This window comes from Oncorhynchus kisutch, linkage group LG10, assembly GCF_002021735.2.
Source record: "Oncorhynchus kisutch isolate 150728-3 linkage group LG10, Okis_V2, whole genome shotgun sequence".
In the NCBI taxonomy this organism is placed as follows: domain Eukaryota; kingdom Metazoa; phylum Chordata; class Actinopteri; order Salmoniformes; family Salmonidae; genus Oncorhynchus; species Oncorhynchus kisutch.
In genome coordinates this window covers 29,446,085-29,468,577 of record NC_034183.2, presented here as the reverse complement: position 1 = coordinate 29,468,577, position 22,493 = coordinate 29,446,085, and the positions used below count along the sequence as shown (strand labels likewise).

Sequence of the window (22,493 nt, the reverse complement as noted above, 5' to 3'; positions counted from 1 at the left end):
TAGGAGCCTGACGATCCCGCTGCAGCGTAGGAGCCTGACGATCCCGCTGAGGCGTAACAGCCTGACGAGCCGTCTGGGCATAAAAACCTGACGATCCGGCTGAGGCCCGAAGTGGGATGGACGCCTTCCGAGCCAACCGGGGAAAGAACCTCTCGAGCCAGCTAGGGTGTGACAGCCTCATGAGCGGGCTTAGGCACCACTGGTTCCATTGGTGTTGGCCCCCCGGACCCGACTTCATCACCAACCAGAACACCAGCACTCCCCGATGCTTCATTAGATGGCTGCAGCTTTCTGTAAGGACCGACGCTGGAGATGATAATTTTGAGATACTTTGGGATATTAATAGTGAAATGTACCATGTAATTTTGTTTTGATCTTTGTTTAATTAAAATAAGATACCTCAAGCTTTTAAGAGTCAACTGCTCAAAAATCTCCAAATAAAATGTATAAAATATATTTTAACACACTAATCTTCAAGATCCATTTTGCCACATAGAGGGTAAAATGTCCCCTTTCTAGCAGCTTTTTTGTTTAAAAACATTTTCCTTAAAGCTTGAATCATTAATTCGTGAAACTGCCACTTCCGTTTGCGATATTACAACAACAAATAAATTACTGCAGACAACAAACAGATTTTTTCTCTTCGGATATTTTAGCACAGCCCAATATGTACTTTTTTTTCACAACATTTGGCGACGCTCCTCGCTTTTACTTTGTCAACAAAACAAAAACCATAACAAAGTCCGTGGGTCGGACCGTGGCATTGTTGCCCCTACAGGGGATTCTATCTTTTGGGGGTGGGGTGGTGTTTTCACCAAATGTACCCTACTGTCTGTGAATGGGCTGGTTTTGATGGCAAAGGACGATGGCAACATTTGCAATATGCAAATATGTCTATAAATTAAGATTCAAACCAATATAACGCGAGCAGCAAGACACCCAAGTTGGCAAGTTGGTGTGAAATGTGATGTGATTATTCGATGTATGTAAATTATGTACTATGTACCATGTACCAAATTCACCACAACTCCCAAAATCCATTGCATCATTCAATCCCTGATCCGAGGATCTGATTAGTCTGTCTGTTCTGTCAATCAAACATCAGAGCGCTCGATTCGACAGAAATGCGGTAGCTTTTTGAAGTGGGCGGGATGTACATTTCCTTACATAGCTTGTTGTCCGTTGCTATCAACCTGCCGCAACTTCATGTGTGTTTAGTCACTCATGCATTTGTCATTTTTAGGTAAATTATACGTTAGCAGTCTGCGACAATTAAGTAATCAAAGCGTTAAAATTAAGCTGCATTTTTTAACATTTCGTGTTAACTGCATGCGGGTTGGTCTCTAGTCGACACAGACATTGCCCGTTTTTTACCCCTGTGGTTGCGGTCTGGCCTTAGCCGCGGCTGCGAATCAGCTTAATCTTTTCTCAGTATCGTCCTGCATTGAAACATGTTTATTTTATAAATATGACGGTGAGAGGGACCCTGTAAACTAAATGACTGTCAGAAATATCGCCTCCATTTGTAATATGGTAAGTAGCCATAGCGCCTTCGAGTGTCTGCTGCAGTCACCGTTGGCCACCTTGTCTGTGTAATGATGATGAGAGGTTCATGGTTGAATTGCTCCTGGGAGCTCGAGCTGATCGGCTGTAGAATCAAGCCACCAGTCCTTGTTTGACAGGGATGAATGGGGGGTCCATCATTTCGGAAGGGTAGCTTGATCTTGAATGATGAGTATGAGCCCTACATGTTTAGCTACTCTAGCCAAATAAACACATGCAATGTCAATTGGCGACGTCAGGAAAATTGGTATCAGACAGCAACGTTGTCACACAAAGCTTGCTGTGCACACTTTACAAACACCTCTTAGTACGGTGAGTGACGTGGTTTGACACCTTTTGACAGGTTGATTTCTAGTGTCAGGCTCGTGTGAATTTAAAGATCCCTAAGGTTAACTTGAAAGGGAATATGACAGATCCGAAACTATGCTAATCTATATTTAAAGGACCCATGTGCTGTGTGAAAGTAGTTTTCAGGTCAGCTTCCTCAATTACATTATCAGTGACAGTCAGAGAGTATCCTGTCTCATGACATGGTTCCATCCCCACTGCTGCACCTGTACACACCTGTGTGCATCTGCTGCAGAGCCACAGCAGTGATTGGTGAAGGCAGTGTAATAAGCTGTTAGTGGTGGGAGACTTCATGAAATTTCAATTATTCTATGATTGCAATGCTATGTCTTAATATAAATGTTTTGGGTTCATTGTCTCACATGGAGGTGATGACTTGCCAAGGGCATTACTGATGGGCATGATGAGCATCTGACTAACTCAACGTAATAGAGGAGGTCCTTCGGTGTAACATTTTACATTGCAGTATCCTTATGACTGTGTAATTACTCCACACAGGAATAAGTACACTAGGCTAATTTAGTGTTACCTTTCTTTACCAGAACAGTGTTTAGGCTACTGAATCCTGCTGTTGATAAGGATTCAAAAGTCCAGGAAGATGTCAAGTTTGGAAGTACAAAAATGTTATGTGACGCAGAGGATTTGATTGGTGTTGAATGGGACTGTTATCATCATCTGGTCTTTGTTTACTTTCCTTTGTGCCGTTGTTTGTGTAAGCTTTGATGGGACATTATTATTTAGATGAGACAAGAAAGTGTACGTTGTCTAGTTTGATTAAACACTTTGGCACACAAGCGCAGGCTCAGCGGTGTGTGCATGCGTCTGTATGAGAAATTCAACATTGAGAACTCTGTCAAAATGGAAATCAGAGACAACAAAGCAATGTGTTCTGCTTTGACTGAGAGAAAATGACAGCAATTTTAAGACTAAAACAACGCTAGCAGAAGTCTCTATGTTCTCTCAACAAAGACATGGCTTCATCTGGAAGCTCTTTGAGCTCTGGTTAGTCAATGGGCTCTGTCAGGAGATAAGTACCCTGTCACTACATTACGGAATGTTAAATGCTCTTGAATATTTACATTGTGATACTTATTCCCCTGAGTGAAGAGGTTGGTAGTGAGTTTGTCAGATGATGAAACCAAAGGATTCCTGATTTCCAGTAGCATGAATAAGCAGGGTTTGGGATGGGAAACAGCAAGCTACATGAAAGCTATAATAGGCTGGAGGGGACTGGCAGTCATTGTCAGAAATAATCCAGGCATTCACATATATCTGAAGCAAAGGTTAGACTTATGTGAGACAGAGACATGTGCAGCATGTGACCTCTCTATAAAGAGGCTTTGGTCCGTCAGTTCCCTGCGATATACTGTACTTACCTAGATGACTATTAGACCAGATAGTTCTTGACCAGATTCTCTAGCTGCAGTAATTTTGTGCCTATGAACCAGAGGGATACCTTTAGCACTGAGGCAGTGTGCCCTAGTAGGAAGTCCAATGTGTGCAGCTCACCCAGCACTAACATAAATAACATGAGCATGTCTACCTCATCAAATCAAAATAAAATTTTATTTGTCACATACATGGTTAGCAGATGTTAATGCGAGAGTAGCGAAATGCTTGTGCTTCTAGTTCCGACAATGCAGTAATAACCAACGCGTAATCTAACCTAACAATTTCACAACTACCTTATACACACAAGTGTAAAGGGATGAAGAATATGTACATAAAGATATATGAATGAGTGATGGTACAGAACGGCATAGGCATGATGCAGTAGATGGTATCGAGTACAGTATATACAGTGCCTTGCGAATGTATTCGGCCCCCTTGAACTTTGCGACCTTTTGCCACATTTCAGGCTTCAAACATAAAGATATAAAACTGTATTTTTTTGTGAAGAATCAACAACAAGTGGGACACAATCATGAAGTGGAACGACATTTATTGGATATTTCAAACTTTTTTAACAAATCAAAAACGGAATAATTGGGCGTGCAAAATTATTCAGCCCCCTTAAGTTAATACTTTGTAGCGCCACCTTTTGCTGCGATTACAGCTGTAAGTCGCTTGGGGTATGTCTCTATCAGTTTTGCACATCGAGAGACTGAAATTTTTTCCCATTCCTCCTTGCAAAACAGCTCGAGCTCAGTGAAGTTGGATGGAGAGCATTTGTGAACAGCAGTTTTCAGTTCTTTCCACAGATTCTCGATTGGATTCAGGTCTGGACTTTGACTTGGCCATTCTAACACCTGGATATGTTTATTTTTGAACCATTCCATTGTAGATTTTGCTTTATGTTTTGGATCATTGTCTTGTTGGAAGACAAATCTCCGTCCCAGTCTCAGGTCTTTTGCAGACTCCATCAGGTTTTCTTCCAGAATGGTCCTGTATTTGGCTCCATCCATCTTCCCATCAATTTTAACCATCTTCCCTGTCCCTGCTGAAGAAAAGCAGGCCCAAACCATGATGCTGCCACCACCATGTTTGACAGTGGGGATGGTGTGTTCAGGGTGATGAGCTGTGTTGCTTTTACGCCAAACATAACGTTTTGCATTGTTGCCAAAAAGTGCAATTTTGGTTTCATCTGACCAGAGCACCTTCTTCCACATGTTTGGTGTGTCTCCCAGGTGGCTTGTGGCAAACTTTAAACGACACTTTTTATGGATATCTTTAAGAAATGGCTTTCTTCTTGCCACTCTTCCATAAAGGCCAGATTTGTGCAATATACGACTGATTGTTGTCCTATGGACAGAGTCTCCCACCTCAGCTGTAGATCTCTGCAGTTCATCCAGAGTGATCATGGGCCTCTTGGCTGCATCTCTGATCAGTCTTCTCCTTGTATGAGCTGAAAGTTTAGAGGGACGGCCAGGTCTTGGTAGATTTGCAGTGGTCTGATACTCCTTCCATTTCAATATTATCGCTTGCACAGTGCTCCTTGGGATGTTTAAAGCTTGGGAATCTTTTTGTATCCAAATCCGGCTTTAAACTTCTTCACAACAGTATCTCGGACCTGCCTGGTGTGTTCCTTGTTCTTCATGATGCTCTCTGCGCTTTTAACGGACCTCTGAGACTATCACAGTGCAGGTGCATTTGTATGGAGACTTGATTACACACAGGTGGATTGTATTTATCATCATTAGTCATTTAGGTCAACATTGGATCATTCAGAGATCCTCACTGAACTTCTGGAGAGAGTTTGCTGCACTGAAAGTAAAGGGGCTGAATAATTTTGCACGCCCAATTTTTCAGTTTTTGATTTGTTAAAAAAGTTTGAAATATCCAATAAATGTCGTTCCACTTCATGATTGTGTCCCACTTGTTGTTGATTCTTCACAAAAAATAGTTTTATATCTTTGTTTGAAGCCTGAAATGTGGCAAAAGGTCGCAAAGTTCAAGGGGGGCGAATACTTTCGCAAGGCACTGTACATATGAGATGAGTAATGTGGGGTATGTAAAAAATAAAAGTGGCAATGTTTAAAGTGGCTAGTGATACATGTATTACATAAAGATGGCAAGATGCAGTAGATGGTATAGAGTACAGTATATACATATGAGATGAGTAATGTAGGGTATGTAAACATTATATTAAGTGGCATTGTTTAAAGTGGCTAGTGATACATTTTTTACATGCATTTTTCCAATATTAAAGTGGCTGGAGTTGAGTCAGTATGTTGGCAGCAGCCACTCAATGTTAGTGGTGGCTGTTTAACAGTCTGATGGCCTTGAGATAGAAGCTGTTTTTCAGTCTCTCGGTCCCTGCTTTGATGCACCTGTACTGACCTCGCCTTCTGGATGATAGCGGGGTGAACAGGCAGTGGCTCGGGTGGTTGTTGTCCTTGATGATCTTTATGGCCTTCCTGTGACATCGGGTGGTGTAGGTGTCCTGGAGGGCAGGTAGTTTGCCCCCAGTGATGCGTTGTGCAGACCTCCCTACCCTCTGGAGAGCCTTACGGTTGTGGTCGGAGCAGTTGCCGTACCAGGCCGTGATACAGCCCGACAGGATGCTCTTGATTGTGCTCTCGATTTGGCGACAAGCTGAATTGCTTCAGCGCTACTGCGCCTCTTCAACCACTGTCTGTGTGGGTGGACCAAGTCAGTTTGTCCGTGATGTGTACGCAGAGGAACTTAAAACTTACTACCCTCTCCACTACTGTCCAGTCTATGTGGATAGGGGTTGCTCTCTCTGCTGTTTCCTGAAGTCCACGGTCATCTCCTTTGTTTTGTTGACATTGAGTGTGAGGTTATTTTCCTGACACCATGCTCCGAGGGCCCTTACCTCCTCCCTGTAGGCCGTCTCGTCGTTGTTGGTAATCAAGCCTACCACTGTAGTTTCGTCTGCAAACTTGATGATTGAGTTGGAGGCGTGCATGGCCTCTGCTAAGCTTCCCAGTAAAGCAATAAAAACAATCAAGTGTCCCAGAAAAGTTATAAAAAATAGCCCACATTAACAAATGCAGCTTAAGAAACAAGGTTCATGAAATGAATAATTTGCTAGTAACAGACGACATTCATATTCTGACAATCTCTGAAACTCACTTAGATAATACATTTGTTGATACAGTATAGCAATACATGGTTATAAGATCTACAGAAAATACAGAAATACCAAAGGTGGAGGTGTGGCCATTTAAATTCAGAAACACATTTCTGTAAAGCTTTTAGAGGATCTCAAGTTAAATACGTTTGAAGTAATTTAACTACAGGTTCATCTGCCTCACCTAAAGCCCGTTCTGGTGTGGAGCTGCTATAGACCACCAAGTTCTAACAATCAGTATCAGGATAACGTGTGAAATGCTTGGTAATGTTTGTGATATCGACAGAAAGGTATATTTTTTGGGGTGATTTAAATATTGACTGGCTTTCATCAGGCTGCCCACTCAAGAGAAAGCTTCAAACTGTAACTAGTGCCTGCAACCTGGTTCAGGTTATCAGTCAATCTACCAGGGTAGTTACAAACAGCACAGGAATGAAATCATCATGTATTGATCACATCTTTACTAATGCTGCAGAATTTTGCTTTTTATCTAAATTCATCAGATGTAGTGATCACAATATAGTAGTCATAGCTATGAATACCAACGTTCCAAAGGCTGGGCCTAATTTAGTTTATAAGAGGTCATACAATAAGGTTTGTAGTGATTCCTATGTTGTTGATGTAAAGAATATTTGTTGGTCCGTGGTGTGAAATGACAAGCAATCAGACGCTGCACTTGACACATTTATGAAATTGCTTATCCCAGTTACTAATAAGCATGCACCCATTTAGAAAATGACTGTAAAAGGGTTAAATTCCTGTGGATTGATGAGGAAAATAACATTTGTATGGTTGAGAGGGATGAGGCAAAAGGAATGCTGGTTGCGCAACCGATTGGCAAACATACTGCAAATTGAGAAATCGTGACTAAACTGAATGAAAAGAAGACACTATGAAACAAAGATAAATGACATAAAGAATGATTGTAAAAAGCTTTGGAGCACCTTTTAAATGAAATTTTGGGCAAAATGGTAACCTCAACACCATCATTCATTGAATCAGATGGCTCATTTATCACAAAACTCACTGATATTGCCAACTACTTTAATTACTTTTTTCATTGGCAAGATGAGCAAACTTAAGCATGACAGAATCAAACGCTGACACTACACATCCAAGTATATCTGACCAAATTATGGAAGACAAGTCTTTTAATTTTGTGAGTGTGGAAGAAAGTGAAGTAATTATTGTTGTCTTTCAACAATGCTAAACCACTGGGGTCTGACAACTTGGATGGAAAATTACTGAGGATAATAGTGGACGATATTGCCACTCCTATTTGCTATATCTTCAATTTAAGCCTACTAGAAATTGTGTTTGACCAGATACAATGCTATTTTACAGTAAACAAATTGAGAACAGACTTTCAGCATGCTTATAGGGAAGGACATTCAACAAGCACAGCACTTACACAAATGACTGATGATTGGCTGAGAGAAATTGATGATAAAAAAGATTGAGGGGGCTGTTTTGTTAGACTTCAGTTTGGCTTTTGACATTATCGATCATACTGCTGCTGGGAAAACATATAGGTGTTATGGCTTTACTATATTGCAATATTGTGGATAAAAAGTTTACCTGTCTAACAGAAAACAGACTGTGTTCTTTAATGGAAGCCTCTGCAACGTAATCCAGGTAGAATCAATAATTCCCCAGGGCAGCTGTCTAGGCCCCTTACTTTATTATTTTTTTACTAACGACATGCCACCGGCTTTGAGTAAAGCCAGTGTGTCTATGTATACAGATGACTCAACACTATACACATAAGCTACTACAGCGACTGAAATGACTGCAACATTTATCAAAGAGCTGCAGTTAGTTTCAGAATATATATATTAAAGCATTTTATTTGGGACAAATCATTCACTAACCCTAAACCTCAACTAAATATTGTAATAAATAATGTGGAAATTGAGCAAGATGAGGTGACTAAACTGCTTGGAGTAACCCTGGATTGTAAACTGTCATGGTCAAAACATATTTATACAACAGTAGCTAAGATGGGGAGAAGTCTGTCCATAATAAAGAGCTGCTCTACCTTTTTAACAGCACTATCAACAAGGTAGGTGCTACAGACCCTAGTTTTGTCATACCTGGACTACTGTTCAGTTGTGTGGTTAGGTGCCACAAAGAGGGGCTTAGGAAAGTTGCAATTGGCTCAGAACAGGGCAACAAGTCTGGCCCTTGGATGTACACGGAGAGCTAACATTAATAATATGCATGTCAATCTCTCCTGGCAGAAAGTGGAGGAGAGATTGACTTCATAACTACGTGTATTTGTGAGCGGTGGTAACATGTTGAATGCACACCCATGCATACCCCACAAGAAATGCCACCAGAGGTCTCTTCACAGTCCCCAAGTTCAGAACAGACTATTGGAGGCGCACAGTACTACATAGAGCCTTGACTACATGGAACTCTATTCCACATCAAGTAACTAATGCAAGCAGTAAAATTAGATTTAAAAAACATTGATTAAAATACACCATATGGTACAGCAGGGACTGTGAAGCAACAATCATAGGCACAGACACATCCATACATACACTACAAAATACGCACTATACACACATACTGTAGACATGGATTGTGCAAGTTCTCCCACTTAAAAAGATGAGAGGCCTGTAATTTTCATCATAGGTACACTTCAACTATGACAGACAAAATGAGAAGAAAAAAATCCAGAAAATCACATTGTAGGATTTTTAATGAATTTATTTGCAAATTATGGTGGAAAATAAGTATTTGGTCACCTACAAACAAGCAAGATTTCTGGCTCTCACAGACCTGTAACTTCTTTAAGAGGCTCCTCTGTCCTCCACTCGTTTCCTGTCTTAATGGCACCTGTTTGAACTTGTTATCAGTATAAAAGACACCTGTCCACAACCTCAAACAGTCACACTCCAAACTCCACTATGGCCAAGACCAAAGAGCTGTCAAAGGACACCAGGGTGGAAACATCATGCTTTGGGGCTGTTTTTCTGCAAAGGGACCAGGACGACTGATCCGTGTAAAGGAAAGAATGAATGGGGCCATGTATCGTGAGATTTTGAGTGAAAACCTCCTTCCAACAGCAAGGGCATTGAAGATGAAACGTGGCTGGGTCTTTCAGCATGACAATGATCCCAAACACACCGCCCGGGCAACGAAGGAGTGGCTTCGTAAGAAGCATTTCAAGGTCCTGGAGGGGCCTAGCCAGTCTCCAGATCTCAACCCCATAGAACAACTTTGGAGGGAGTTGAAAGTCTGTGTTGCCCAGCAACAGCCCCAAAAACATCACTACTCTAGAGGAGATCTGCATGGAGGGATGGGCCAAAATACCAGCAACAGTGTGTGAAAACCTTGTGAAGACTTACAGAAAACATTTGACCTCTGTCATTGCCAACAAAGGGTATATAACAAAGTATTGAGATAAACTTTTGTTATTGACCAAATACTTATTTTCCACCATAATTTGCAAATCAATTCATAAAAAAATCCTACAATGTGATTTTCTGGATTTTTTTGTCATTTTGTCTGTCATTGGCAGCAGCTAATGGGGATCCATAATAAGTAACACAGCCCTGAAGAAGATAGAACAGACGTGTGAGTAAGGCACTCCAGATGATGTGGAGATGTGGATGTTTAGACGGTGCACATTTGAGCTCATGTTCTCTCTCTCTGGTCTCCCTCAGGGCACCAATGCCTCTGCTCTGGAGAAAGACATTGGTCCGGAGCAGTTCCCAATCAACGAACACTACTTTGGATTGGTCAACGTAAGTGTCATTCACTCTGTCCACTAGGTCACTACTGAGTCATGTTTTCCATTGGACAGGTGCTTGGTGTTGACACTTCATGAGAAACAGGTTGTTTTGTTTGTTGGCTTGTCAGTAATGCTACCATTGTTTGTGAATGATGTCTCTGGCTGTCCCAGTTTCCCTGCTATTCTATTTCTAGTGGCTTAACAAAACAAATCTTTGAGGGCCTGATGTTACCCAACTACTCTGTTAGCCAACCCTTCAGATGGCTTCTGTTTAATGACTGGAATGTAAATGAAATGTTGAGCGGTTCACCGGTGGATTGTATGTATAAAAAACATTTAATTAAATAAAACTTCAGATGGAGATTGATGATACTCAAGCAGAGTTTGGCTAGCCTGGTTTCCGTCTCTGTTCAGCCATTACATTCCACTCCTTTCCACTCCTGTCATTTGCAAAAGCGACCGGCCTTTCTGCAATCTTCAAATATGAACATTCTATCATTAATGAGCTCGAGAAGATTAGAGGATTTGATCCTGATTTGATAAAACCCTCACAGCTTTCATCCAATCACAATGTTTATGCAAATTAGACTGATCGGAAAATGTTCTAATTCATTCATACATTTGATTGGTAGCATTCTAACAATGGGCATTCTGACGTAATACATTAAATTGTAAACAAAAACTTTGCACGTGGAGAGAACAGAGGATTCCTGTTTATTGCATTTTTACCAGAAGCCAATGTGATCACAATACAGCAGAGAAGATCTTGCCATTCAAAGTTCCCCAGCAGTTCATTGTGAACCCTGGAGCCTATTTTATATCCAGCAAGCAAGAGCAAGGTGCTTCTTTCCTCAAATATATATATATTTTTTTATTTGCTCAAAATAAGTGACCAAACTACACTGAACAAAAATATAAAAGGAACATGTAAATGTTTCATGAACTGAAATAAAAGATCGCAGAAATAAATGTTCCATACGCACAAAAAGTTTATTTGGCTCAAATTTTGTGCACAAATTTGGATACATCCCTGTTTGTGAGCATTTCTCATTTGCCAAGATAATCTATCTTCCTGGCAGGTGTGGCATATCAATAAACTGATTAAACAGCATGATTACTACACAGGTTCACCTTGTGCTGGGGACAATAAAAGGCCACTCTAAAATGTGCAGTTTTGTCACACATCACAATGCCACAGATGTCTCAAGTTTTGAGGGAGTGTGCAATAGGCATGCTGATTGCAGGAATGTCCACCACAACTGTTTCCAGAGAAGTAAATGTTAATTTGTCTAATATGAGCCACCTCCAACGTCGTTTCAGAGAATTTGGCAGTACGTCCAACCGGCCTCACAACCGCAGACCACGTGTATGGGTTTGTGTGGGCGAGCGGTTTGCTGATGTCAACGTTGTGAGCAGAGTGCCCCATGTTGGCGGTGCGTTTATGGTATGGGCAGGCATATGCTACGGACAACGAAAACAATTTTCATCGATGGCAATTTGAATACACAAAAGTACCGTGACGAGATCATGAGGCCCATTTTTTTTTTTAAAGGTATATGTGAGCAACAGATCCATATCTGTATTCCCAGTCATGTGAAATCCATAGGGCCTAATCAATTTATTGAAATTGACTGATTTCCTCATATTAACTGTAAAATCAATTAAATTGTTGCATATTGCTTTTTATACTTTTGTTCAGTTTATATATTGCTACTTCTGGGTATCACATTGGGCAAGGCTACTGGTTCAAGAGCTATAAGAGGCACACAGAGAGGATGGAAGAGAGAGATGCCAGTGGAGATGCATGAATTGTGCAAGAAGGGAACCATGAGTGGCAGAGATGTGTAAGTTAGTTCATTCATAGGCTGGGCTATTAATCCACCACTTGTATGCTAGCCTATATATTAGGCCTAGCTTACTAGAATGAATTTAGGCGACCACCACCTGTGCTATGCAAGCCAGAGATAAAGAACAATTAAAAAAGATGAAGAACAAGCTATAAAGGGAAAATACTGGAGTTTTTATAATGTTGTGATATTGTCATAACGATACCATATATCAACAAAAAAATATCCTGATATGTAACTATTCATTCGTCCCGTTCCGTCTATGTCCGTTCAGAAAGTTTCCTAAAGTAGCCTGTCTGGAATCCATCTCTTAATAAGAGAGGGGGTACAAATAATGCAACTGAAATGAGCGTAACATTTTTAAAATGTAAGCAAGTCATGATGATCAGCATATGTGCGAGGAATGACGACAGGTGCTAGTTTTGCGTTTATTTCCTCTCATTAATGAGAGGCAATTGAAGCAAACGTAGCTTGATTGAATCTTGTTGGCTAATATTTTTCATATGATTTATTTCTCTCATTACGGAGTCCTATAGAGCCACTTTGAACAACATAATCTTGCATTGACACTGTCTTCTCACAAGGGAATGACCGCAGCAGGTGATAATAGTATTGTTTGTTGTTCTTAAAGTCCTCATTCTATATTGCACCAAATTTGCACGCACCCCATGTTCCATAATGTTGTCATGGAAAATATGAATGTTTCCAACTACCAATCAGCAACTGTGCTGTAAATCTGGCTGCATATTGAACGCTAAGATTGCCCGAAAGACCAGTGACAGGAGTGGAATGTTAGCTAAAAAGACTGCTACCAAGACTAGTTTGGCTACATTAAGTTAAAATTCATACAGGTATCTGATGGCAGCTGTGCAGTCTGGCTGTCACATCCCTTTTTAGATGTGAGAACACTCATCTCACTTTGCACCAAGTCTCTGTTGGAGGTGACGGTCATGAATCTTCTCTCCGTATTTTCAATGTTACGTTTTTCGGTCCTCAGAGTGATAGAAATCTCACCCTCTCTTTTTCTATTTGTCCCTGCCGGGTTGGCCCCCTCAGTTCGGCAACACGTGTTACTGTAACTCGGTGCTTCAGGCCCTGTACTTCTGCCGGCCCTTCCGGGAGAACGTGCTGGCCTACAAGGCCCAGCAGAAGAAGAAGGAGAACCTGCTCACGTGTCTGGCAGACCTCTTCCACAGCATCGCCACCCAGAAGAAAAAGGTGGGAGTCATCCCGCCCAAGAAGTTCATCTCACGCCTGCGTAAGGAGAATGGTGAGCGAGACTACACCAAACCGAAATACAATCACTGTCTGCCAGGGACTGTCTGGGAGAGGGCTGAGGCTGGGGACAAATACACTACATAGTGTAATACCCTCATAGCTACCATTTTGTATAGGTTGTCATATGATTGTTGTTGGTTGACAAACTGACTGTGTTGATCGGTTTTAGACCAGCGTTTAGAGGTTTCAGACTGCTGAGACTAGTTATCTTGAATCAACCGTATTCCGGAAAGATACAGTAGGCATGTTTTGAGCTGGAGATTGAGATAGGGCTAGAGGGGAAGTGGAAGTGTTTTTGTCAGGTGATAATCACTTTAGGGTGAAGGTGCAGGTGCATGTTGTAGTGGTGGTGCGGACATTCAGAGCATATGGGCCTGGAATAGAAGCAGGTTGTTGTCTGACTCCAGGCAGCTCTCTCTCTGAATGAACAATGGACATCTATGTGGACTAGGACCTGTTCAGCTGCTTACTGTCACACTCTCACTCTCTCCTGCTCTCCAATTTCACTTTTCACACATATCGGATTTGTGTGTGCATACATGTGCGTTGACCTGCCTTGATTCACCTTGATCAGGCCTGTTGACTGACTGATCACCTTTCTACACAGTTTCCCTAAAAGCCCCTGTCCTCTGCGTCTCCCCCTACAGACCTGTTTGACAACTACATGCAGCAGGACGCCCATGAGTTCCTCAACTACCTGCTGAACACGGTGGCAGACATCCTGCAGGAGGAGAAGAAGCAGGAGAAGCAGAACGGCCGCCTCAAGAACAACGGCACGGCGGTCACCACGGAGACGGAGCCCGAGAACAAGCCCACGGAGCCCACCTGGGTGCATGACATCTTCCAGGGAACTTTGACCAATGAGACGCGCTGCCTCAACTGTGAGACGGTGAGTCAGCGCTGGTAGACCCTATAGAGGGATTTCTGGGGTAGTGGGTTTTGTGGAGCCTCGCAAGCCGCCTGATCTCATGAGCTTACATCCGTGCAGCGAACCAGTCATGTAATCTCGCGAGATCAGGCAGCTTGCGAGGCAAGGTTTTATGTTCTCTGGCAGGGATTGAAATGGGTGGTCCTAATTCAACCAAGTTATGTAGGACATAAATGCTTATGTAAGAATACTTTATTGATTGGAAATGTATCTCTTGTTTTATTTTTAACTCAACCCCCTTCCTCAGCATTGTTGGTAATGCTTTGCCAATCGACTACCAGGGCATAGCTAAGTGACTGTCTCCCACAGAGGGATTAGCTCTGTCTGTAATAGTAAGCTCTCAGCTCTGACGGATATCCTCCAGCCCCCACAGGCTGTGGCATCGGCCTACCACTCTGCCACTCTCTCCTTCTGTATCTGCGACGCAGGAGGCATTGATGCTCAGAGAGGAAGAGCAGTGTGAGGGAGGGAGGTAGAGAATGGCCTTGAACAACCCTCTTCACCACGCTACAGGCACTGTGCTTCTTAATGACACATACTATCAATACATCAAACAGACCCGCTCTCTCATCTTGTGTGCCAGTGTGTGGTCAGGTCACAGAGCAGGAGTGCCTTTCAGCACGTGAAGAGGCAAGTACACTGACTCACCTCATCTGTGTGTTTCTCCTTCCCTCCCTCTCTCGGACAGGTGAGCAGCAAAGATGAGGACTTCCTGGATCTGTCTGTGGACGTAGAGCAGAATACATCAATAACACACTGTCTTAGGTATTATTGACCTGTTACCTGGTATCTTTCTGTACCATAACTACTCCCTGTATCAAGCTTACTGACACAGTCCCCTCTGTGTGTGTGGTGTTCCCCAGGGACTTCAGTAACACAGAGACATTGTGCAGTGAATACAAATACTACTGTGAGGCATGCTGCAGCAAGCAGGAGGCCCAGAAACGGTCAGTACACAACACTGTTCCCGCTCAGATTGGGTGTGTATGACTGCGGTATCTGTCTCTTCATGTACAGCACCAGTCAAAAGTTTGAGAACACCTACTCATTCAAGGGTTTTTATTGATTTTTACATTGTAGAATAATAGTGAAGACATCAAAACTATGAAATAACACATATGGAATCATGTAGTAACCAAAAAAGTGTTTAAGAAAATATAAATATTGTTCAAAGTAGCCATCCTTTGGCTTGATGACAACTTTGCACACTCTTGGCATTCTCTCAACTAGCTTCACCTGGTATGCTTTTCCAACAGTCTTGAAGGAGTTCCCACATATGTCTAATGTCCATTGCTTGTGTTTCTTGGCCCAAGCCAGTCTCTTCTACTTATTGGTGTCCTTTAGTAGTGGTTTCTTTGCAGCAATTTGACCATGAAGGCCTGATTCACGCTGTCTCATCTGAACAGTTGATATTGAGATGTGTCTGTTACTTGAACTCTGTGAAGCATTTATTTGGGCTGCAATTTCTGAGGCTGGAAACTCTAATGAACTTATCCTCTACAGGGTCTTCCTTTCCTGTGGTGGTTCTCATGAGAGCCAGTTTCATCATAGCTCTTGATGGTTTTTGCAACTGCACTTGAAGAAACTTTCAAAGTTCTTGAACTTTTCCGGATTGACTGACCTTCATGTCTTAAAGTAATGATGGACTGTCGTTTCTCTTTGCTTATTTGAGCTGTTCTTTGCATAATATGGACTTGGTCTTTTACCAAATAGGGTTGTCTTCTGTATACCACCCCTACCTTGTCACAGCACAACTGGGGGTGGCAGGGTAGCCTAGTGGTTAGAGCGTTGGACTAGTAACCAAAAGGTTGCAAGTTCAAATCCCCGAGCTGACAAGGTACAAATCTGTCGTTCTGCCCCCGAACAGGCAGTTAACCCACTGTTCCTAGGCCATCATTGAAAATAAGAATTTGTTCTTAACTGACTTCCCTAGTTTAAATAAAGGTTAAAAAATATATATTTAAAAAACAGCACCACTGATTGGCTCAAACGCATTAAGAAGGAAAGAAATTCCACAAATTAACTTTTAATAAGACAAAACTGTTAATTGAAATGCATTCCAGGTGACTACCTCATGAAGCTGGTTGAGAGAATGCCAAGAGTGTTCAAAGCTGTCATCAAGGCAAAAGGGTGGCTGCTTTGAGACTTAACACTTTTTTTGGTTAATACAAGATTCCATATGTGTAATTTCGTAGTCTTGATGTCTTCACTATTATTCTACAATGTAGAAAATAGTAAAAGTAAAGAAAAACCCTGGAATGAGTAGGTGTGTCCATACTTTTGACTGCTACTGTATTTATGTGTGTTTTTACTCTTTGCTTTTCTATGTCTGTATATAACTCCTGTGTGTCCCTGTAGGATGCGGGTTAAGAAGTTGCCTATGATCCTGGCCCTGCACCTGAAGCGGTTTAAGTACATGGAGCAGCTGCACCGATACACCAAGCTGTCGTATCGCGTCGTCTTCCCTCTGGAGCTCCGCCTCTTCAACACCTCTGGAGACGCTACCAACCTCGACCGCATGTATGACCTGGTCGCTGTGGTCGTCCACTGTGGCAGGTAGGGTGCACAAACACATACACACATGTCTATTCTATACTGAACAAGAATATAAACGCTACATGCAGCAATTTCAAGGATTTTACCGAGTTACAGTTCATAGAAGGAAATCGGCCAATTTAAAAAAATTAATTAAGCCCTGATCTATGGATTTCACATGACTGGGCAGGGGCGCAGCCATGGCAGGGCATAGGCCCACCCACTTGAGAGCCAGGTCCACCCACTGGGGAGCCAGGCACAGCCAATCAGAATGAGCTTTTCCCCACAAAAGGGCATTATTACAGACAGAAATACTCCTCAGCACCCCCACTTCCCGCAAGTGAAGAAGCCGGATGTGGAGGTCCTGGGCTGGCATGGTTACACGTGGTTTGCGGTTGTGAGGCCGGTTGAATGTACTGCCAAATTCTCTAAAACAACGTTGGAGGCGGCTTATGGTTGAGAAATTAACATTCAATTTTCTGGCAAACCAATTTCTTCTCAAAATCTGAGAGAAATAAGCTTTTTGTTCGTATGGAAAATATCTGGGATCTTTTATGTCAGCTTGTGAAAAATGGGACCAACACTTTACATTCATATTTTTGTTCAGTATACGTTCAGCACCTTTGGACACACATTCTTATGCAAACACACTTACTCGTATCCAAACAAACTTGTACCTTGTACTTTGCAGAGACTTTGTCATATCACTGCTTTCCCCTTCTTTCTTCCTCAGTGGACCCAACAGAGGACACTACATCACCATAGTGAAGAGTCACGGCTTCTGGCTGCTGTTTGATGATGATATCGTGGAGGTGTGTGTCACAGTCATACTTTTCTGTAATACTGTTATTTTTAGTTGGCCAGCACACCTGTTTTATATGTCTCATACAGCATGTTTCATCATTTTGTTGTGTCCCTCTCTGGTTTGTTCAGAAAATCGATGCCCAGGCCATCGAGGAGTTCTATGGGCTGACGTCAGACATCTCAAAGAACTCTGAGTCTGGATACATCCTCTTCTACCAGTCCAGGGAGTAAATGGATTAAACACCCAGCCAACCAGAGCCCCTTAGAGAGAACGATGGGAACTTTGACCCTTACCTGAACCCTGTCTGAGATGTGTGCCAACACCATTCCCTATCCCACGGCCTGCCCTGGGTCTGCCTGCACTTAATTTCCCATAACCCCCTTCCCTCCCTGCACTCAGCATACTGGGAGGACTCTGCCAACTGCGTTTTGCCCTTCAGCCACATGCAACAAAAAGACAAACAGTCACAAGAACAAGGGGGGAAAAGGAAGATCCAACAGGCTGGTGTGTGATGCCTGTTTGTCCCAGCATGGGTCACTCTCCTGGGGTCTGCCTGGCATACAGAGCTGGTTGGACTGGTACAGATACAATCTTCTTTCCAACAGCAGTCTGTATCCTTTATATATCTGTATAGTATGTCTATTTTCACATAATGTCACACGCTCATAAATAATTTTAGTAGGGTTATCCTGTGACCTTATATTTGTCCTGCCCATAGAAGTCTTCTACCTGGGGTATAGCTAGAGCTGGGATGGAAGTTCAAGTGAAAGTTAAACTAGGTGTGAGAGGGTCTATGCATATGGTGTAGCTGAAATGCATATTTCAGTGTTAACTGAATATAAAATTTATTTATATAGCCCTTCGTACATCAGCTGATATCTCAAAGTGCTGTACACTGGTGTGGATTCGAGTTGACTTGAGTTGTGACCAAGCCAAACCTTTTCATTGCGGTGCTGAGAAATTGTAGTCCCACAGAAGACCAGCCTTGCATGTACAAACTTCAGCTCTACTAGTCTCTAGAATAATCTGGTTTAGTTCATGCCCAGTTCATTATCTGTCTAGTCCTTGTTGTGCAAAACACTATTTATTGCTCTTATTTTATTCATGTTGGCGAGTTGTAATGTTGAGTGTGCTGGTAGGCGGAGGATATTGTGTGTCAGACTCCATCTTGTCTTGTGTATGTGACGTCTCCCCCTTACAGAGTCCTGTAGGTAATACACATACAGAGCTCTCTGGGGTTGAATTGAACTTTGACTTTTTTTTTTTGCTCTAGTTTGAAGTATGTGGATAGCTGAGCTCTGTCAAGAACCACATGAGGTAAGACGGAGGGGTCAAAATCCACAGTTCAAGGCGTCCTTGAACTGTACTGTTTTTCACAGTGAGCTCGGTGCAATAGGAGGAGGTGAAATGAGCTGATAAGATGTTGACTTCCCTGTTAAAGCGAATATAGATATTAAATGCTGGTGTGTTTTGTTACCAGCTGGTCTCCTCCCAGTCGTGTGTATCTGTGTGTGAGATGGATCAACGGAGGTGGAACTCCTTTGCTAGGTGCGATATGGGGCTGCAGTTCACACACTGCAAACGTTGGTTTGATGTTACTTAGAACCTTTTAGTTCTTCTGCAGTGACGCCATAGTCTGAATATTGATATTGGTCAGTCCTTTGTTGAAGTCATTACATGTGTTCTATCACCATTTTATTTAGCCTCGTCCCTTCCATTGTTAGGCACTTGACTTGGAACCAATGGTCTTTACTCAGAAGCTGTGCCTGGCAGATGCTTCTATTAAGTTGTGTTTAGTGTAAAGGTGACCAGTGGTCTATATAGACTGATAATTTACCATCCCATAAGGTTAGGGCCACGTACTGTAGAGTAGAACTATATCAAAGGCCATATAGAGATATTTGAAGACTCAGTGCTGCTCAGACTGTCCTATGGCACTCTAATTCACTGTAATACTGAAAGAATATTGACCCAAATGCATCTCGCTTTAAAGAGATGCTCCGGAACTTTGGCGACTACTAAGTATTCTTTAAACCTCCTGCTTTGGGCTGGATGTGTCAGTGTAGTTTATACCTAAATTAGCCACAAGAATGCGATTATTTCTGGAATTTGTGCTGTGCCATTTTCCTACAGCCCCCTAGCAATTCGAGTTCTAGCCAATGAGCTTCAGACCTTTGCCATTTGAGTAAAATCTGCACATATGTGATGTAGTACACCATTTTCAGGGAACACATTTGTCTCGTGAGAGCTACTTTCAGAACTACTGGCTAAAAAGTATACAAATGTACTGGAGAATCTCTTTAAATTAGAAGTAGAGATGATTTGGGTTATGTGTGAGGTTGAGTGTGCCTCCTCCTTTTATATGTGAGTTAGCATGTAATGTGTGAGAGTGTTGAAGCATCTAGATGGTTAACTGACTATTTCCTTCTGTTTAGTATAACTGGGTAAAGTCAATGATGAATATGTGCCAATCTGGAGTCACTAATGACCTTGCAAAACTGGACAGGAACTCTTACAGAACACTATTTTCTCTGCTAAGATACAAGTGTACATACATTATGTAGGAAATATATTTTTAAAAACCTAGAAGCTAAAACACTAAGAGAAAGAGGAGTTAACTAGAAAATAAAAACAAACGTTGTAAAGAAATATGGAGCTGATTTACAATCAGTCAAACACATAATCAATTCATCACACAATAGTTACACAATCAAGGAATGTCACAACCAGTCACATTGGGGTTCAAGAGAATTAGCCAGAGCTGTTTGAGGCATTTTAAACGTTATGATGGGAAGAGATACTGTGTGTGCTAATCTTCCAATTACTGTTCTGCACACACCCTCGCTCAGATACTGTCTTATTGTACTCCTAACGTGGTCTCAACAGTCTAGAAATGTGAAGTGTTCTACCTATGGGACTCTGGTGCAGTGCCTAGAGATGAATACGTACTGTACTAGCATGTCTATGTTGGTAAGAGGAGAAGTTGAAGGGAGATCCAGTTAGCTACTCTCAATTCCAATTAGTTGTTTGTAAACTGAAAGTGCACTTTACTAGTGATGAGCTTAAATGCTTTAATGAGAGCCACAGTCTGAGTACTTTTTGGAGTTCCTTGCCCTCTGTTCAATAAAAGGACTGTATCTACTAAGGCACTGGGATTTGTGAAGAATTAGTTTGTCATGTTCTTTGGATTTTGAAAGATTTCTTAACCCCCTCACCTTTGACTCGTTCTTCTCTTATCCTCTTCACCCCCAGGCCAGTCCTTCACATCCCCAAAGTCGTGTCACAGTTGTTTTCCTTTACCCCTTAGTTACACACACAGTTCATTCCTGTGTTGTCAACCTGGTCACTTCCTCTGTCACATCATGTTTACCAGGCAGTGTGCGCGTGTTGCTGTGGTGACAGCCAGCCACAGGAACGCAGCATCACAGAACACAATGTACAACAGCCTGTGAGGGGAGACTCCAATAGAGAAAGAGAATGTTCCAGAACTATTAGACATCTTGCTTTCTCCTTCCTTCATCTACTCTATAGTACAGCCATCTGTGACGAAGGTGAGGAAATGAGGAAAGAATGCCTTGTATGTTTTATTGGAATGTGTTTAGTGAAGCTCTGACCCTTGAGAGCCCATCTTGTAGAAGCCAAAACATCATCAGTTTTGGCAGATCGCCTTTTTTTTCTTTTTGGTAGACCGGTCTTATCCAGCACAACTAGGTTTAAGTGCCTTGTTCAAGGGCACATTGACAGATTTTTTTGTTGTTGTTGCAGATATGGGATTCGAACCAGAAACCTTTTGGTTACTGGCCCAACACGCTTAACCACTAAGCTACCTACCACTCTGCAGGCTAACAGTCCCATAGGTCTGCATTTTGGGGTGGCATCTGCCTCAGAAAAATATATTTAATGTCTGCCATTGTGATGATTTTAAGGGCTACTGTATGTTGTGTGTGTACACGCCTGGCTGTGTGTATGTATGTTTCTGCATGGCTGTGCGTGTGCGGAAAATCATATTTGTTGTATTTGTCTGTGGGTATCAGAGTTAGTCAACTCTGACTCTGTCCTTCCCCAGCTCTGAGGACATTTAGTTCCCCTCTCAATCATCCCCAGCTCTAATTACCTCCTGCAGTCAGAAATAAAGAATGTTTCTCTCTTCACTCTTCCTCACCCCCTCTGTTCTCCCTTTACCCCTGTCTCCTCCCCCTCTCCCCTTGTCCCTTTCTACCTCCCTCCCTGCAGATCAAGTGAATGTACTCTGACAGCTGACTGTGCACCAAACATTGTAGTGTAGAGGACTAGTACACAAACCAAGCCTCCTCTAGCTCGACACATACACACACACACACACAACAATGTGGGTACAGTATACGTGTATAGTTATGTGGAATGATTGTGTGAGAGTCTGTCTGTCTGTCCAGCCTCACGTCTGTCTGTCTCTGTAAACATGAGTGTCAGTAGGACATGGTAGTGCAAGTTGTCTGGCATAAGTGAAGACATGGGGAACAGGGTGCCTAACCAAGCCAGATCTGATCTGGGATTAGTCAGTGAGGTCAAAGGTCCTGCCTCATCATGATTACAGCACTGAGTGTCTCTGCATCTGCCACATTATTGTAATTACACATCATTATAATAATTATCTGCATAATTAACTCTGATGTAGCAGTAGAGTTCTGCTAATGATGAATGCTACAAGGGCAGGAAATATGTCACTGATTAAATAAATCAATGAAATAACTTATTTAAATAATTGCATAAATCCCTGTCATAATTCCATGAATCCCTGCTATCTGGTAGGTGATGATGTTTCTGTAAGAAGTACTATACCCTCCTAGTGTATAAACAAGTAACTTATTGACCTGGGAACAGTTTTTTTTGTGTGTGCGTGTGTGTGTGTGTGCATTTCTGAGGAAAGCAAATGG

General features: G+C 42.2%; 1 protein-coding gene across 1 annotated transcript; it reads left to right on the top strand.

Moving 5' to 3' along the window:
• The first annotated feature begins 1,125 nt into the window (after positions 1-1,125).
• usp46 (ubiquitin specific peptidase 46) lies at positions 1,126-21,731 on the top strand. Its single transcript, XM_020492756.2, has 9 exons — positions 1,126-1,533; positions 10,120-10,200; positions 13,091-13,304; positions 13,960-14,201; positions 14,929-15,005; positions 15,104-15,187; positions 16,599-16,796; positions 17,509-17,587; positions 17,709-21,731. The coding sequence occupies exons 1-9, from the start codon at positions 1,498-1,500 to the stop codon at positions 17,808-17,810; spliced, it is 1,113 nt and encodes a 370-aa protein (XP_020348345.1). The 5' UTR covers positions 1,126-1,497; the 3' UTR covers positions 17,811-21,731.
• The last annotated feature ends 762 nt before the right edge of the window (positions 21,732-22,493 follow it).

Excerpts from the sequence above, each read along its gene's own strand:
- usp46 (XM_020492756.2), top strand. The coding sequence starts at position 1,498 with ATGACTGTCAGAAATATCGCCTCCATTTGTAATATG. Across the intron at positions 1,534-10,119 it reads TCGCCTCCATTTGTAATATG|GGCACCAATGCCTCTGCTCT; the intron begins GTAAGTAGCCAT and ends GGTCTCCCTCAG. Across the intron at positions 16,797-17,508 it reads GTGGTCGTCCACTGTGGCAG|TGGACCCAACAGAGGACACT; the intron begins GTAGGGTGCACA and ends TTTCTTCCTCAG.